The sequence below is a fragment of the Vulpes lagopus genome, chromosome 2, assembly GCF_018345385.1.
Source record: "Vulpes lagopus strain Blue_001 chromosome 2, ASM1834538v1, whole genome shotgun sequence".
Lineage (NCBI taxonomy): Eukaryota > Metazoa > Chordata > Mammalia > Carnivora > Canidae > Vulpes > Vulpes lagopus.
The window spans coordinates 129,030,613-129,049,958 of record NC_054825.1 but is presented as its reverse complement, the minus strand read 5'-3'; the positions used below and the strand labels follow the sequence as shown (position 1 = coordinate 129,049,958).

General features: G+C 46.7%; 1 protein-coding gene across 18 annotated transcripts in view; it reads left to right on the top strand.

The window, feature by feature from the left end:
- Window positions 1–19,346, top strand: part of LOC121484097 (aminopeptidase O (putative)) — a 337,984-nt gene that overhangs the window by 189,066 nt on the left and 129,572 nt on the right. For all 18 annotated transcript variants that reach the window (XR_005985940.1, XR_005985938.1, XR_005985937.1 and 15 more), the window contains 2 exons: window positions 4,224–4,413; window positions 8,650–8,756. Coding sequence is in view for 10 of the 18 variants with exons in the window: in XM_041742812.1 (XP_041598746.1) it covers window positions 4,224–4,413; window positions 8,650–8,756 (297 nt within the window). In the remaining 8 variants the exon portion in view is untranslated. The remainder of the gene's footprint in view (window positions 1–4,223; window positions 4,414–8,649; window positions 8,757–19,346) is intronic.

Sequence of the window (19,346 nt, the reverse complement as noted above, 5' to 3'; positions counted from 1 at the left end):
TGTAGACACATTGGTTGAAGTGTTTGGCATGTATCACATCACATCTTAAGAATGAAAGAGCAAACACATTCTGAATCTTAGGGAGTGGTACCTAAGAGTTGTCCTCCATTGAAGATTGCCTCAGGCTACTATGAGTCTACTTTTAGTTGTCCAAATTAAATTAGCAAGTAATTAAGTCATGCAAGCAAAGGTTGCTTTCATGTGATATGAGGCCCTTAAAACAATCTAGTTTGACTTTGGAGGGAGAGGAGCCTCTGTCTCTCTCTTTCCTGGCTCTTCCTTCCTCTCCATAATGGGATGTCGGGGTCCATACGCTGTTAAGATTGTGAAAAACTTTGAATCACTAAGAAGTTCAAGCTTGAGGAGTCTAAGTGCGTTTCCTAGATGCACTTCCCGAGGATCTTTATAAAAAGTGAATCTGCTCCCTCCAGGGATTGGGATCAGCTCCAGTATAGTGGGAGGAGTGGCCTGGGGTTCTCCTTGTCCTTAACCAAAAGCTATTTCCTGCCCTCCTGGTCCCTCCCCCACTACCCCAGCCTGCTCTGAGGCAGCAGCATGGAGCTGCCGCTGTAAGTGCAGTACCTCTCCCTGGGCAGCAAGATGGACCACGCTGGTCACGTCTCCCTGGACAAAGATGAAATAAATCACAGAACAGCCCCTGCTTAAGATCTGATGAAATTCTCCATTTCCGCTCTAAATTGAATTCCTCCTGAAGGATTGGAGCGGCTCTTGAGAGTAATGAAGGCACTCCTTCCTCCTCTGCTAGAAGCATGTTTTAAATTAACAGACACAGCCTTCTGATCTGGGTGGGGAGGTAGCTTTTAGGAACAGTCTTGAGATGCTGTTTTCAGGCCAGAAATGATATTTTTAATCTCAAGGGGGCAAGGCAGCAGACATGCAACACCATGTGGCCTCCTCTGAAGGGAGCAGCCCCGCTGGTGGTCTCCTGGGAAAGAATGAGAACACGTGTCCCGCCCTTGCTCTTTGCTGCCCTCCTGCTCAGCCCACTGTCCTCCTCCACCACTTGTGGCGAAAGAGAAATTTATGATAGAGAATCAGAACCAGTGGGCTTTTGCTTTCTGAGAGTTGAAAGTATTACTTTCTCATCCATCTCTTCTTTGGGAAAAGCGATAAATTCTGTGAATTAAAAAACAAACCATCCCAAAACTGTATTTAGGATGAAGGCATCATTGAAGTGATTATCTTCCATCCTCTGCCATGATGAATTGATAACTTGGCATTTGTAGAGGCAGCTGACACAGACCCTTTCAGGGGAAAACAAGAAAACCTGTTTTCAAATGGGCCTTGTCAGAGTGAAGACGGATGACCTGCTGGCTGATTAGAACCATGAATAAGGCTCTGAGAACGTGGGAATGTGTGAGGAACCCAGGGGTGAAACTTATAAATCAAGGTTAAGGTAGAAGTAGAAAATTCTAAACATCCATTCTATAATAAAGGTGGGCAGGAAGTAGATTATCTGTTGGTAAAGGAGTATTTAATATTACTCCTTGAAGTGAGCTTAAGAGCATTAGACTTTTCCCCCACTCCCTTTTGAAAAAAGAAAAAACACAACAATGTAAAAAATCCTACTTGACACGAGGAATTCTGACATTTAGGGTCGAAAGGAGAGGAGGAAAGTCTCCTTAAAAGTAAATGCTATTGCTTCGTGTGTGTCAGAATTTTCTTAACAGCCCTTGAGAAAGGTTATCAAAACCTGACTCCATGTTTTTAATTTAGCTTTAAGAATGAGGCCATTTCCTTCATAGGGAAATACGACCCCAGAGTAGCCCACAGGTAAAACCCAACCTCAGAGGGCGGACTCCATCCACTACAAGAGGATTTCCTACTTCTCAACTGGAAAATTGCTTTTCAGGGAGAAGGTCATGTTGTCCACAGATAATAGGGTCACTTATATCAAGTGAAACGCCTTTCCTTCTGACCCAGGGGGACGTTTAGACTTTGATCTTTCTCAGAAGACAGTAGGAAGTACATTTATTCCTGGCGAGGCAGAAGGGACTGGGGATGGCAAGTGGGAGTGTGGGATTCCAGCAGTGCCAGCGTGGGTCCTGAGCCCAGCAGGGATGCACTGGGGCCGGGCCTGGGGGAGTCCTGGCAGGTGGGGAAGGAGGTCTGGTGGAGACAACAAAGGCCATCGGAGGGAAAAGATTAAAGGGCAGGAAAAGGCACAGCTGCCCCCCAGCCCCCACGCAGCTGCTTTGGTGCATTCCTTCAGGCTCTCTAGACTTTGATATTTGCACCAGCGGGCCTTGGCTGGGCTTCTACCTCGGGACCGAGCAGCAAGTGGTCACCGTGGACAGAGCAGGCTTTTTCTCCATGGCCAGTCTGGCTGGGATTTCAGTCCTCCGCTTGTGGAGCCCTCCTGGGTGGATTGGACAGACGGCTGTCCTGTCCTCGCTGCTACGTGCGGACCGTCCGTGTCTCTGGCCACAGACCCATCCAACACAGGCTCGCCTCGGAGCCTGTTTACAAGGCCTGCAGTTACTTCTGTTTTGTTTTAGCCAAAAAGGTGAAGCGCTGCCAGCAGTATGTCTGGAATGTTATTTACTTGGTACATTTCTGTGGCTTTCCTTTGTGGGGCTGCACATGCCAGAGCAAGGGGTCATTTACTCCGAAAATGCCAGGTTTCACAGTTTGTCTTCTCCACGGGAAGACTTTCTCAGTAAGAAGGTTAGCTCCTGGGCCTCTCAGTTCCTTCCTTCCTTCCTTCCTTCCTTCCTTCCTTCCTTCCTTCCTTCCTTCCTTCCTTCCTTCCTTCCTCCTTCCCTCCCTCCCATCAATCCTCCCTCTCTGGTCTTCCCCTCTTTCCTGCCTCTTTTTGTTTTCTGAACCAGTGTGCTGAGCCCCCCCCGCCCCCCCCGCCCCAGATGCCCCAAGTGCACTTTCAATTCCTGGGCTTTCTGGTGGACTCCGCCGAGGGCCTGGCAGACACTTTTCGTTTGCGTGCCTGCCCTGTTATTATTTCACATGAAAGCTGTCTATTTTGGCACACATGGCTCCTGCGATTTGAGTTGAGCTCTGAGAGCTGAACGGGCGATGTTGTGCAAGGAAAGTACAGGTGGGGTTTTCTCTCCTGGTGGCCGTGGGGGCGGAGGACAGATCTGCTGCGTGTAGTCTTGGCTTGTGCAGAGCCGACAGGATAGCAAACAAATGGCTTTTAAAGGAAGGAACCAGTGTGTACGGTTTCTTAATTTGGGAGGTTTCACAACTGTTCTTGTTCAGTTGATGGAGGAGAGGTTTTGGGGGGTGTTTTTGTTTTTTGTTTTTCGGTTTTTCTGTTGTTGTTGTTTTTGTTTTGAGAGCAAATTCTTCATTAATAAAACTGCAGACAAGTCCTGCATAAATGAGCAATGCAGAAGGTGGAAGCGCGGGAGGTTTTCCATCCGCCTCTTCTTTTTTCAGCCTCCCTTCCTCCCATTTCATCCATGCAGTACTAATCATGGTATTTGGGGTTTTAAAACAAGGTATAGAAAATGAGATTAGATAAATCTCCCCAGCTGGTGCCAGCCCTGGGCCGTTTGCACACCTGGGTGAGTACTCCTCCCCACCCCCTACCCCCTGCCTCATTTTGTTATGTCATGTGAGTGTATAAGCACCTACAGAGAGGAGATGATACCTTTGAAAAGCTTTGTCTTCCAGAGACTTGGCCTTTATCTGAGTCTCTGGGAAACCTCGCCCATCCCCGGCACCTGTTAGTGTGTTAACTCCGTAGCCAGCCCCAGTCTGAAATGGAAAATTTTGGTCCCATTCTTCTTGGCTTTTCCTGTCTTTCTGCATGACTTCTCAATTTGTGTGTAAGCTCCTCGGATTTTGGGCTGAAGGGGCTTCTTTGATCCTCTCTTGACAGCATGGGCTTCACATTCTCACACCTGCTCTTCTTTTACAGTCCAGATTTCAGAGTAAATGCTTCCATCGCCTTGTCATTTCTTTGGTTTAAAACTTTGGTGCAGGTTACTCATTATAGGTAATAGCTGTTGGATGACGGAGACAACTGCTTGGCACAAATGGCTACCTGAACCGCTGCCAGAAATGTAAACCGCCACTTTATTTATTTCTGAAAGCATCTAAGCTGCAAGCCTACCGGTCATGATCTAGCATGCACATGATAATAATAGGCTCACCAGGCTGAGAAAGCCGCCCCATGGGGCAGCCTCAAGGGCAGGTTCTAACAAGCCTCTGTGTGTTTTCTCCCCCATTATCCACAGCCCACACATCATCTTCCTCTCTCAGAGCGTCTTGATAGGAATGAACCATCTCTGTGGGACCCGGCTCTGCCATGAAATCGCTCACGCCTGGTTTGGCCTAGCCATTGGGGCCCGGGACTGGACGGAGGAGTGGCTGAGTGAAGGGTTTGCCACTCACTTGGAAGACGTGTTCTGGGCCAAAGCGCAGCAGGTAGGTTTATAGTAACCCTAAGCATTTCCCAGCCTGGGGTCAGGTTCAATTCGTAGGCATCTGTTCATTCCACGGATATGGAGAGGGCCTATCGTGTGGTAGGACTGTGCGGTCTGCTAAGGAGATTGCTGATTCAAGGAGAGCCCTGGGCACATCTCACTGTAGGGACAGGATTGAGGATAGAGGAACGGGCAAACACATCCATAACGTGTCAGGTGGTGAGCGCCATGAAGGCAGGTGAACCAGCCAGACAGTGGTGGGGAGACTCAGTTTTAGGAGGCACTGAGAGGAGGCAGCTCTGAGGGTGGTGGACATTTGCACAAAGACTGGGAAAGAAGGGTGTGTGGTGGCACCAACTATGCTCAGTTTTATTTTTTTACTGATCAGATGAAAATTTAAATCAGGAGGCATAATCTCAAGATGTCTGCTGGCAAGTCATGAAGAATAAAGCGGCCAGTGCCGTAGGTTAGGGAGTGCTGAGGACTTAGACAAAGTGGCAGCCTCCCCTCAGCCCAGACCAATTGTGGTGGTGTCAGTGGGATGGCTCCATGGAGCCTGGACTCCACCTGTTTAAAGGAAGTTGTAAATATGGATATTTATGTGAAATTTAGTAATTTAAAAAATATTATGCCAACTCAACATACCCAGGGGTGCGGGCAACACTTTCCCAGTTACAACCTCTATTTTAAAGAACTGACTGTCGGTTCTGATGAGGATATGGCAGCTAAACTGCCTCCTGCTTATTTTTCAGTTCCTATTATTTGGTCACTCTTTTCCCTGCCATACCCACCCCTTATGCACTGGACTAGTTAACATTTTCTGAAATCCTCAGGTTTGTGCATACCTGTATGATTTTGTTCAAATTCCTTGTGCCTGTTGCAATCCTGTTTATTTTTCACTAACCAGCTTGAGGTCACCTTTTCTGGATAGCCCAGACTGACCCTTCCACTCACAGCACTTGCTCTTCTAGAAGCTTTGAACTCCCACAGTATTTGGTACTTAACTCTTTTCCCTCACTTTTTTCTTCTTCTATCCTCACAACTAGACTATGACCTCTTTCCAAGTGGAGCTGCTTCTTATTCAGCTTCCCACTCCCCCTGCACTTTGGCCAGCAGTGTGTGCATCTGTGTCCTCTGCCACACGGTGGAGAGAGGCCACTGGCAGATTTGGGCAAAGTGGAGGGGTTTGGAGTCAGACCAGGCAGGGAATCCCAGCCCTGCTGTTCATCAGCTCTGTAAATACGTAGGTTACATGGCCTCTCTGACCCTCAGGTTCCTCATTTGGAAAATGTGCCTAAGAATGTATAAGGTGGCACGGTGAATGGGATAATTCTGAATGACACATGGAGCTCATACGGGAAATGTCCGTTCTCCTTTTCTGTTCTTTCTCTTTATATTTCCCACCACCCGCCTGACCCACAGTAGGCATTCAGCAAGGTTAAATAGGCCAATATCATCATCCCTTCTCTGGGGCGCTTCAGCCCCGAGACAATCAGATTTGTGCTGTTCTTGGTAATCATGAGTGTATTTCAGGCATCTAATGATGATCTCTCTGGCCTTTATCCCTGGATCCCTGGAAAGCACTCCACCATTGCCTTGGCCCCTGCCCATACTTCCAGAGGGTCAATCCTGAGTCTCATTGCTTGGGTCCTGCCTCTTACTGCCCTGAATATGTCCTTCTCCACTGATAGACATGAAGCCAATCTGGCCTCATGCCACAGCTGCATGCCTTCTGTGTGTCCATTCTGTGCTTGACCTGTAGGGATAAAAGGACAAGTAAGACACAGCCCTGCTCTGAAAGAGGTCATAGTTTAACTGTGAAGATAAGAAAAGCATACACACACACCAAAAAAAAAAAAAAAAAAGAAAAGAAAAAAAAAAGAAAGAAAAGAAAAGCATACACAGTAAAAGGAAGAAGAAAATATGTTAGAAGAGAGAGGTAAACACCAAGTATTGGGCAGCCCGGGTGGCTCAGCGGTTTAGCGCCGCCTTCAGCCTAGGGTGTGGTCCTGGAAACCCAGGATGGAGTCCCACGTCAGGCTCCTTGCATGGAGCCTGCTTCTCCCTCTGCCTGTGTCTGTTCCTCTCTCCCTCTCTGTGTTTGTCTCTCATGAATAAATGAATAATGTCTAAAAAAACAAAAACAAAACACCAAATATTGTATGAGTTCAAAGGTGGAAGAGGTCAGGCCTGAGCTGGTCCAGAAATCTTGAAGAAGGTGACTTCTGACATGAGCCTCAAAGAGAAAGTAGGAGTTGAGGTTTCTCTATTCTTCTTTCCCCTTAACCTGACATAGGGGACAACCCACCTCATCATCCTCTAGGGTATAGCAGTATCTCTTCAATATGTGAAAACATTTTGGTCTGAAGCAAAGCAGCCATTCTGGGCTTCAGCTCAAAGCTCGGAAATACCTCCAGAGTACATGGATTATTCAAGCCCCTTCCTTGAAGGGTGGGACTGAGCTGCTCATGGTCCCTGATGAGTGTCTGCAGCAGACTTTCCAAGCAAGAGAGGAGGGCTCTTCAGGACAGGGAAGCGTGGGCTGGCTCATGGGGCTCTCCTGGTTAGCTGCGGATGCCTCCAGGGAAGAGGCGATGAGGCATGTCAGCCACTGGGCTGCCCAGAAGACTGGGCTCTGCAGCACTAAACATTAGCAAGCAGAGTGGGGCGGGCAGGGGTGGGTGGGTGGGGGACACCACTGAACGAGGAGATAGAAGGTGGCATTCCTCTTGGCGTGGCATTCACCAGGGAGAAGGGAATTGGGTTAGTTGCAAGGTTGCCTCATATAACTCGTCATTGACCTGGATAAAGTCTAGCTTCCTTCACAGATGTCTTAGCTCAGGCTGCTGTAACACGATACCACAGACAGGAGGGCTTGAACAACCCTCGTTTTCTCACAGTTGTGGAGGCTGGAAGCCTAAGAACAGGGTGCCAGCAGGCTTGGATTCTGGTGAGACTTTTCTTCTGTGGCTTGGTGATGGCCACCTCCTCACTCTGTGCTCCCATGGCTTTTCCTCTGTGCACATGTAGAGAGCGAGCTCTGGTGTCTCTTCCTCTTCTTGTGAGGACACCAGTCCTATTAGGCCAGGGCCTACCCTAATAACCCTGTCAATCCTAATCCTTAAAGGTCCTATCTCTAAATATAGTCACATTGGGGGGTTAGGGCTTCACCATGTGAATTTTTGGTCCCTAGCAACAGAGTACACAGGACCTGTGGATCATCTGGTCTCTGCTGGCTACCTGGCACCTCTGTCTCTCCCTAGATAATAGTGTGCTCCTGGCCTGACTACATCCCTAACCGTTCTCTAAACACATCACACTCTTCCCAGGCCCCGTGAACCTTGCACAGGCTTTTCCTCTTCCTGAAATTTCTCCCCCCAGGCTGGCTCCTGCTTTCCTGGGCACCTGTGCAGGTCCCACCACCTCCTCAGGGAAGCCTTTGTACTCACCTGGCTGGCCAGAGGGCACCTCACTTCTTCCCTCACTGTATCATCACTGTACTCTGATGGCTGGTGTTCTCAGTCTTCCTGAACTCCTCATGGTATGAGCTGTGTCCATAATGTACCCAGGGCCTGGTAGAGACTCAGTAAATATCTTTTGAATGAACTGTTAAGGATCTTTAATTTCCAGAAGTGCCTGTCATTACTAACAGTTCCCTCCCAGGTGGATGTCCTGCCACCCTTCCTTGCAGAGACTTTAGCCATGGGGCCTCATGAGCCCAGTGACAGCAGACGATTCTCACCAGCAGGGCAGGGTGTGATGGTGTTCCCCTCCCCCAGAATGAGTACACTCTGGTTATGTGCAAACAGAATCATCTGGGCTGCATTAGCAGGCTCCTTAACAAAACTGAGGGCTGGGAAAAGTAGGAGGTAAATGGAGGGGATCTTCCCCACCTTGTGCAGAAAAGACAAAGCAGGAAAGGGCTGGATGGAATCAGAGTGGAAATGTGGGAATTCTGCTCTGTCTGGGTCAGGGGCGTGTGCGGGGTGGGTACCCAACAGCCGGGCCCAGCTCCATCACCAGCAGGAGAGTGAGCCACTGTGGCTTCATCTGAGGACCTCCCAGACCCCTTTGGCTTACTGACTTTTCTGATGGGATGCAAGGCCCAGCAGGGAGGCCATCTGTACCATCACCCTGCAACTGAGCAAGCTGCTCTATCGGGTGGCTGTGACCTCGCACGAGGACAACAGTGACTGTGTTTTGTGCACATGTGTTTGTGTGTCTGTGGCCCAAACAGCTGGCCCCCCACGAGGCGTGGGAACAGCAGGAGCTGAAGGCTGATCTGCGCTGGCGTTGCCTCCAGGATGAGGTGCGGAACTACCCCGAGGAGATGCAGGTGTTGAGGTAAAGTGCTGTGTGATCTCTTTACCTTCTCATCCTCTGCCTTCCCCTCCAAGATGCATCCTGGCAATCTATTAAATCAGCTGTTTCCTTTTTAAATCAAATTAGGTTAGGTCACTCATCCTCCCAGGGATGTGGTTCTTATGTTTTAAATTTTTCGGGGTGTGGGTTTAGATTTGCCTTCTGACATTTTCCTGGTATCTCTTGTTCAGGAAAAAACAAACCCAAGGCCATTTATTTCCAGGAGCAAATTCTTTGTTTGAAGTTCGAATAGTCACTCTGTGTGGTGGCTGAGGACTTGGACAAGGTTGGGGTTTGGTAGCCTGACAGACAGTAACCCTTTAAAGCTAAAAGAGAAAACAAAAAAAACAAACCTTTAGAAAAATATTGAGTCCTAAGTGTTTAGTAGTAACAGATGTTGGTGTCAATGGGGCCTTTTGTTTTGGGTCATCCTAGCAGGAGGCCACTCCTGTGCCTGGGGAAGATTGCACTCCTAGCTCCTGTGTTTGCTTTCCAAAGTGTGTTTCCTGGTAGGATTGCTTCTTGCTATCTTTCTGTTTTTGCCCCTCTCTACTTTGCTCATTTTATTTATTTCTCTAAATAGTTGTTTATCTGAAACCCCAAGCCTTGGCCCCAGGAATACTGTGATTGCTATGACAACAGAAGCCCCTTCTCCACTACAGCCAAGTGTGTGGAATATGCAGTCAGACAGGTGGGAAGACAGCCATCCAGCAGTCGCTCCCCATTTTAGACTACAACCCTGAAGGCCAGTTTACCTTTGGTGTAGAAGCGGTTCAGTTGTTTTTAAATAAGCATCCCCACTCCACAGTGGTTGCCTACTGAGGCCAAAGTCTGAGGGAAATGCACCAAGCCCAGCCCGACCCCAAGGAGGCTGGCTGGTGCTTTTGTACAGCCTACTGCTTGGGGTGTAGCCATTCTTCTTCCCAGGAAGAAATGTCCCTCCCCACACCCCCAGGGGCTTGCATACAAACCTCTGCAGTCCTCTGACTCATCCATTATTTAGGAAAGCTAGATCCAGAGCCAGGAGCCCCACTCTCCCCACTCATTCCCCACCCAGCACCATAGTTTGCACACCTCTGCACTCAACCAGTGGGATGGCTGTACCTGTGACCCATGTGGATGGGGTCCATGCTCTCACACAGCTTCCACTTAGCAGGACCCCGTTGCATTCATGGCTAGTTTTAGATGGTGAGAAGTGGCACAATCCGGAAGGTGACTCAAAGGCCCTGAGGCAGGAAAGGGCTTGGCCTGCTGGTGCTTGAGGAACAGAAAGGAGGGTCAGATGCGCAGAGAGAGGCAGGCGGAGTCACCCCAGCTGGCCTTATGCCACAGTGCAATGCAAGGTGCTCCAGGGCCTGCAGCAGGGATCCTGATAGGTCTTGTGTTTTCAGTGCTACTCTGGCCACTAGGGGATAGACTGCAGGCTGCAGCAGGATGGGAAGGTAGAGGTTTAGAACCTGGCAATCACCCATGTAAGAGGTCCTGGCGGTGGTGGTGGCAGATGCAGGGAGCAGATCCATCAGAGACATGTTTGGGTGACGGAGCTGGCAGGTCTTTGGTCATTGAGTGTAGAGAAGAGGGAAATGAGAGTGTCCAGAATAACTCTAGGCTTTTGACTTGAGCAGCTCATTAGATGGTGAGGCCATTTGGTGAAACAGCCAAGACATTGGAAAGAAAAGTAAAAATCCCAGTTTTGTATGCATTAAGTTTGGGATGCCAAATAGACACTCAACACTGAGAACTTAGTGAGGTCTGCAAGTCAGCACCACACCGGAGAGATGGAAACAGTCCATAAATTCTTAAAATTCTGAGCACATTGAAATCACCAGGGAGAGAGGGAAGAGAGGGAAGAGGTGGAAGGAAGGTGGGGAGCCAGCGGAGGAGCTGGGCATCTAGGCATAATGATGAATATTAGTTGGTGAAATGTGCTTCCAGTTTATAAGCAGGCCAGCCGCACATGGGGAAGTCAGTACGCACGTGAGGAGAGCCTTCTCTCTGGACTTGGTGGAGCTATGATCAGCCCAGCCTCTGATGGCCAAGACCTTTGACTATGTGTATAGTGCCGGGAGAAGAAATACACTATTTTTAGACCCTTGTGCTGGAAAGCTTATTATGGCATTTGTTTTTCTTTTTCTTAGTATTCAGAAATTGTGTTTGGCTAAATTTAGGCTAACCATGAGATGACTGCATTTGAAAGATTTGTTGCACATCAGTATGGAAATTTGTTATCAGATGCACTTACAATGAAGAGGAAATGTCTCTGAACCTGCCCTGAATTATATAGTCTAGGTTTACTTTATCCCATCCTTTAGAATTCTCCCTTAAATGGGCACAGAGAACCTAGAAATTACTAAAAGTGGAAACAAACTGGAGTTATAAAAATTTGTTCTCAGATTTTATTTGTTTTATATGCAAGTAAGACCTTGGGAAAGAAGTCACTTAAACCAAGGCAGTAATAAAAAATGCTATCTTTTTTTCCCCTCTCCTTCAAGATAGCCCATGGTCTTGAAATGATGGACCAAGAACAATTTGGAAGTCTTGGTTTGTGTCTTGTTATGTTCCTAGTTCCTTGGAATGGACAGACGAAATGGAAACTCCTCTTACTCATCTTTGCAGCAGTTTTCAATATGGTTGACCACTCCATCCTTCTAAAAACACTCTCCTCTTTTGGCTTCTGTGTGCCACACTCTCCTTGATTCCTTCTGCTCTGCTGCCAATCCTTCCCCACCTCTCCTGCTGGCTATTCAGCATCTTTATGACTTAGATAACTCACAGCTCAGAAAGAGGGATTAAAGTGTCCTGCATCATACAGCTGATAAAGAGCAGAACACAGATGGAAATCCAGGGTTGGAAACGACCTTCTTTTCCCCACATACTCTCTCTGCCTTCAAGGAACTCAATATAGCATTTAGTTGCATTAAAACAACAAAACCAAACCAAAAAGCCATGGCAGGTATCTTGAACTGTAGAAGGACATGAAGGTCATGGTTAGAAAGAAGTATCTTTAGACCGTGTAATCTTTGTCTTTATACACACGAGTGCATGTGTCTGAATTATAGCTATCACGAAAAAAGAAAACTCAACATTGTGTTGATTATAGATATTGGAGTATTAACAAAATGAGAAGAGAAAAACTAAATAGTGTTTGGTTCTGGCTTGCTAATTTTAGTAATTTACAATAACTGTTTTCTGATTGTATCTCCCATACATCTAGTGTTAAACATGGCTCTCATCGGCTGTGTCCTGGATTGACTTGGTTGTAAGATTCATTTGATTACAACAGTTCCTGTATTTTCCTTTTCTGCCTTCCCTGCCTGGGAGGCCTGTAATGTGGCTGCAGGCTCTTGAGGCATGCCAATTTGCTCATAGTTTCAAAAGGTTAGGGGTCGTATTACTGACTCCACGCCTTTTCTCATTTGTTCATTATTGAAGATGCTTTTCCCACAGACGAGACCCCAGTGGCCCTCCCCAGACTCTCCCTCACCTGTCCGCCGACTCTGGGCACAACCGTGTGCCAGGAGAAGCTGATCTTATTACTGTCTCATTCTGCTTGGCCGCCACCACTTCCCTTTCTGTCGTTCGCAGCCCCAGCCCACCCTTGACCTTGTAGCAGTCAAGACTTTTGCTGCTGAAGATGCCAAGGGCCTTCTGTAGGCTCCCTTGCTTCTGGTCCCTGGTCCCTGCTGGATTCCCACATTTTCTCTCTAAAGTGCTTTACTCTGTTACCATACTCTGACGGTCCGGGGATGGAAGAGCTATGACGGGGTCAGGAGAAATTGCTGTTGGTTTTTATTGTTTGTGATTTATTATCACTTCCCCTCTTTTCTGGATTCATTGTTAAAGTCAAGCTCATGCTGAGAGAAACATGAAAATACATCATGTTGAGGAGGTGCTGACAGGCCTAGAATCTGTGTGGCTCTTTCTCCTAGCTGCTGCCCCCACAGACAATATGATTCCGGAGAAATATGGATTATCTTGTCCTTCCTTCTGCATAAATGCCTCATTCTCTGGTCACAGAGACATCCCATAGTAATCGAGGGGAGCCCCAAGTATGCAAGTCTCCTCTGGAGATGGAGCCAAGATGAAATGCATGTGCTGCAGGCTCTGTGAGTCTGCACGATGCCTAAGCTGCATGTTCCATTTGAAATGATGAGACTTTTGAGATTAGTCTAAGTGTGTACCTCCGGTATACATGAAGCTTTCACCTCTGACGGTTTTCTCAAAATTTTAATTTCTGATCCTTGAAGAACATAGCAGTATTTTCCCACCCACATGTGGGGACTCATCCACTCACCGCCACCCAAACCAGCCTTGTGGTCAAGCCCCCCTCCTCTGAGAGTCTCTTATCACTGTCACACACCCGCCTCCGCCGCCCCTCCATCCTGGGGCCTCAGACTCAATGCACTCACTTCAGGCACCGCCAGCCCTGCAGACTGCGAACCAAGACCTTCCCTCTCCCCTGGGTAGCTCCCTTCCCCGTGGCCTTTGGTGTTGGTTCCAGACCTTGCTCCTCCTCACTCTCCCTGCCTCCTCTTGCCTCCTGTCCCCCAGGGAAAACTAAGTCCATTAACATGTTCTTCCTTCAGTTCTATAAACGCATCAACATCCACATCTCCCTGGCCTCTCGGAGGCCCAAGAGCCCACTGTCAGTTTCAGTACAGCTCAAGACATGTTTCTAATTCCAGAGGTGGCAATGGCGACGTGTGTGCATTGACGCAAATCTAGAACTTACATGTGTCTAAGTGAGCTTTAGATCCTCTGCCCATTGAAGAGGAAGGAAGGGGAGGATCCATATATGAGGGGAGAATGAAGTTCCCATCACTTTGGACCGTGGGCCAGGGTCCTGAGTCTAGGGAAACTATTTTTCTTCCTGAGTTAATTTTGCCCTTATGATCACCAGATTTTATAAACATATTCCAGTCTTTATATTATTGGAGCTCCTCTGCTTTGTTTGTTACTATTGATAACTCTTCTTTCTGGGAATCTCCACTACCTGGCTTTCCTGGCAGCGCCTCTTCTGGCTCTCCTGTACCCCTCTGCTGTCCCTCCTCATCTTCTTTGGGCCCTTCTCTTCCGCTACCTCTTCAGAGTTGGTGCTCCCCAGGGGGCTCTGCTCTTAGCCACACATCCTCCTAGAGTGGTCTCATCTACACCCACTATTGTAGGCGGGATTCCTCAAGAGCAGACCCTGAGACAAGATTCACGTGGAAGAGATTTAGTAGCAAGTATGCCCAGGATGGGAAGTAGAAGTGAGGAGAAGAGGAGGAGGCCAAGCCAAGGTGCCATGATATCAAGTCACATCACACAGGATGGCTCTGGAGGTGGCATGGGTCAGTCTCATAGTTGTCCCCACCGGGGTATAGCCCAGACTGTGTATACCCCTGCACCTGTCCCCATTGCTTTGACAGGTGCACATTCCCAGGTACTTCTGACTCTTGTGTTTGTAGGCAAAACGTGCTCAGCATGCCAAGAGCCACATCTAATGAAAAGTCATGGAAAGCATGCCAAGAGTTGATGTGCACAGAGACGATAAAGGGGCCCCACAGATTGTGAGTGGGGCATGGGCATTGCTGGCCACACCCCTCCTCTTTGCTGGAGGCTCCCACATCTCCAGGCCAGCCTTGCTCTCTCTTCTAGGTCAGATGTGACTGCTTAACTACCCACTTGACATCTTGTCTTCCTGGTCGTGTTATGGGCATCTCACATTGGTACCCCCACTCCCTGGGCCCCATCTGCTCACCTTCTATGGCAGCAATCTCATCGGTGGTGGCTCAGGTTCCCACGCTCATCCCAGGTCAAAACGGGGGGTCTTCCAATTCCTCCCTCCACTCCACTCCTTACCCCAGAGGGCTTCATCACTGTGAACTTTCCTCCTAGGTATTCTCCATTGGGTTCTTCTCCATTCCTAATACTGCTGTCTCCCTGGTTAGAACTTAATAACTTGCTGCCAGCAATCCAACAACCTCCGAATTTATCTTTTGGTCTCCAGTCACCAAATCCACCTTCCTTGTTGCTGGAGAGCTCTGCCTTGAAACACCTTCTAATTCTGCCACCTTGTTGCTTAAAACTCTCCAAAAGCTTCCCTTCGTCTCCAGGAAAAACCTCAGGTTCCTTAACACAGCAGGCATAGCACCACTCACCAGCACTTCTGCCGTTGGGACAGCCACTTCACTTAGTTCATATACTACCCCACGGTATGAGTTTGGCGGGGCTGCTGTAGCAAAACAGCACAGACCTATATGTGGAAATGTATTTCTTATGCTTCTGGAGGATAAAAGTCTAAGATCAAGGTGTCAGCAGGTTTGGCTTCTTCTGTAGCCTTTCTCTGTGGCTGTGGGTAGCCCCTTCTCTCTGAGTCCTCACGCAGTCTTTCCTCTGCATGTCAGCACTCCTGGTGACCCTTTGTAAGTCTGAGTCTCCTCTTCTTGTAAAGGGTACCAACCAGTTGCCTTCTTGTAAAGGGTACCAACCATTGTCTAGCTCTTTAAAGGCCCTATCTATAAATTGAGTCACCTTCTGAGGGACTGGGGGTTAGGGTTTCAAAATAAAAATTCTGGAGAAATAATGCAGCCGATAACATCTGCTGTCTGCCTGTTTTTTCTTACCTCCTTGCCTTGTTTTCATGTTTTCTCTGTTAGAATATCCTCCCTGTTGTCATGTGACTACAAGTCCTCATGATTCAGAGCAGGTATCACTGCATTCCAAGAGTCTGAGGTTCTCCCCTGACAAGCACATGACCCTCCTCTGTACCCGCTAAATGTTCTGGTTGTCTCTCCATCCCTGATCTTACTATGTTATTTGACAAATATATTTAGAATGAGCCATGTAAGTGCTTGCTTTGGCAGCACATATAGAATGAGCCATGTTATATTGCCAATATTTGGCCATTTTTAACCTAACAAACAGAAATTTCATATGGTCTAACCTAATGCATCTTTCTTCTGGGTCCTGAGCCTTTTGAACCCAGGGACTGTCTTCTTTACCTCTGTTCACCACAGGGTTTGGCACTGAATGGGTCCTTGATAACTAGAAGAAATGAATGTCACAGATGACATTCTCTGTCTGTGAGGTTCTTCCTATATTTTTTACAGAGTTGAAATATTGGTTACAAGACAGTAGATAGAAGAACCTGAGGCTGTATTCTCAGAGTTGTAAGGACCAAGAGTTACTCTTGGTAGGCTTAGGTAGGAAGGACCACTGAGAAGTGAGAGCTTTGAGCTGGGATGGCAAGAAGGGCTAGCCTTGAGACTGGGAAAGAACTGGAAGGAAGGGAACTCAAGGAGCAAAGCCATAAATAGTGGATTAATGGCGGAAGTGGGCATTAAGTGGGAATGGGCTTCCTGGAAAGGATAGCCATCAGGAACCCGTGAGACCGAAGGGGGCCAAGGAAGCACAGGCCAAGTAATGGAGTTCCTTAGAAGCCAGATTCAAGAGTTTGCATGTGACCATCAGGCACTGGGGAGCTATTATCAGTTCTAAGAATGACATAATGAAAATGGGAGTTCTGGGAAGATTACCCAGCCTGTGAGATCACACATAATCAAAGAGACAGAGTCTAGAAGCCAGATGAAATTGGGTGGCCATTTCAGGAACCCGCACCTGAGTTGAGAAGAGCTTGGGAATCTTCTTCCTGATTGGCCTGAAGCTCTAAGTCACTCATTTGGAACTATTCAAAACTGGTTGAAGTGTCAATACAGCTTCAAAGAGGACTTCTAATAATATGATGTAAAGCTTTCTCTGATTGCAGATAAGGACTGACCCATTAAAGGAAGTGGTTGAATATGTGGGCTTTGTGAAGTCTGTTATGACTTTACCAGAGTGAAAGGCAATAGCCCAAGTTCCTTCTTGGCCAAAGGCTGGTTGTCCTACCTCATTTTAGAGAAACGCCATCTGAGAATGCAGGCCTGGGCTCTCTCCAGAGAATAATCTGTGGTTTAGGGAGTAAGCTTGGAAGCCAGAGTGCCTGGATTTGAATCCCATCCTGACTCCTCAACTTACTGTGTGACCTTGAGAGAGTCACACAAGCACAGTGAGCTTTGGTCTCCTCACTATAACATGGGAAGGATAACCCCATAGTTTCTACTTTATAGCTGAGTGTCAGGGATAGTGTGATGAATATGTGCAAATCAATTAGAATACATGTATTGGGTTGAATCACAGAGGATTGCCATTTTGGGGGGATCTAAAAAGGCTCAGTATTGTCAATTTCCAATGGTTCATCCTATAGTAAATACTCAACATGTGTTAAGTGCTGTCATCTAGACCCTCTGACACCTGGTCAATGTTTGCCCAACAAGTGACAGAGGGCACAAGGACACAGCCCCCACAGCAAGCCCCACTCTCTGTTCTGCCTTTTTCTGGTTTCTATCTCTTCTTTCACTGCTGCCACCCTCCCCTGGTGACCACAAAAGCACCGTGCTCCTGTCTTTTTACCAACCAGGGCCTGGAAACACCTACCTTTCCTCTTGACTAACTTGAAATTGGCTAGAATGTCCAAAAGTTAATTTTATTAAGAAGTTAAGAGGATGTTTAAAAATGGAAGAGGGAGGAGGCAAGGATGCCTGGTTACAAATGAAACAATGAGATTAAAAGCAAAAACTAACCAAAAAAAAAAAAAAGTTTGAACGTTAAACAAAGATGCTGAAACTAATAGCTTGAGGTAAGAATTAACTTGGCAATGCTTCTAAGACAAATGCAATCTTCATACCTTCCTGGAACCTACTTCTCATCTAATCTTGTCATTAGGGCCAGGCTGATGTCCCCTCTGGCTCCACTCGGTACAATTCCCTGGTATTCTGTGCAGAATCAGACCGCAGCCCTGAGAAGAAAGCAGTTCTTGCCTCTACAGCTTTGTGAGAGTTCTTACCTGAGTTCCAACCACTGGCACTGGCCTGTGTAGTTCCTGAGGCCTCTCCCTGTGTATCTGGGAATTCCTATTCTCCATCCCTCAGGCCTGGGAACCCCTTCACCCCATTTTTTCTGCCTAGTTCTCTATTTCGGAACCATAGTCACTAGCAAGCTAGCTGTGTAGATAGTTGCTACCCTTTCGTGACAGGATGGTGCTGTACCTGTGCCAGCATTTTCTGAAAAACTTTAAGGCTCTCAGCTAGCCAGAAACAGACTCTGCCCTTTCCTGTTTCGAGGGCCAGCTCTATCCCCCGGAGCTGGCCACTCAGTTCCTGTTTCCTGTTGGAGGGACACTCTCACTTCTCATTTCTTTTACCCAGCAAAGATGACGGACATGTCCTGCATATTTGAACTCAAATAACATTCCCTGTTCATTTTCCTAGACCATTCCCTGGTTACTCATCACTCAGGTATTTGTAAGGGAGGGATAGAATTCTCCTTGATAGGCCCCTAATTACATATTTACTGTACATGGTGTTTCATTTTTGCAATTACATTTGGTGGGGTTTTTTAAATACAGGAAAGCATAAAGAAGAAATAAAACAGTTCATAATCACTGCATAGTTAACCATGATTTGGGGTGGGGTCTTGGGGGGTTTTGTTTTGTTTCTGTAATAAAAGTACATAATAGGAAAACCCAAACAGTTTAGAAAGGTGTAAAATTCCATCCCCACCATTGTAGTCGTCACCCTAAGATAATCACTGCTAGCATTTTCTTGTGAATCTTTCTGAAAATAAAATTTTTAAGTATATATGGATACTTCTGTATTGCTGCCCTGTGTGGCACTGATATAACCCTTTTTGCCTGTGAGATATTTTCCTAAAAAAATAATTCATGTACATAAACCAATCTATAATAATTCACTCTTATTTTGCCCATCCTCTGAGGACATTTCATGCAACTCAGCCAGTCCTAGCATGATGAACACAACATACTTGGCTAATGAACGTTGGTTTCCCGTTCAGAAAAACTCTCATTCTCCCTGTACCCCTCCCTCTGACACCACCATTTGGTTTGTGTTTTGGCCAATAGTTTTGACCTAGAATGGCTGACAAAAAAACAAGGTATTTGACTGGGCCTGCTGCAAAGACACAGAAGAAGAATATTTTACTACACATTAAAATGCAGTTTTATAGGGGCTTCTTCCTCTTTCAAGTCAATGGTTGAGGAGAGAAAGAATTAAAAAGAGAGATTATGCTTCTGCTTAAGATTGCGCTGGATGTTCTAGCCAAGGCAGTTAGGCAAGCAAGGGATATAGAAGATATCCAGGTTGGAAAGGAAGAAGGAAAACTATCTCTTTTTGCAGATGTCATTATGTTATATATAGGAAATCCTGAGGAATCATCCTTGCAAAAAATTGTTAGAACTAATAAAAAAGTTCAGTAAGGTTACAGGATACAAGATCAATATATAAAAGTCCATTGTTTATCTATACACTAGTTATAAATAATCTGAAAATGAAATTAAGAAAACAAATTCATGGATAATAACATAAAAAATTAAATATTAAGGAATAAATTTAGCAAAAAAGTACAATACATATACTGGAAACTACAAAACATTGTTGAAAGAAATGAAAGAAGAACCAAACAAATGGAAGAACATCTTGTGTTCATGAATTGGAAGACTTATGATTGGTAAAATGGCAACACTCCCTATACTGA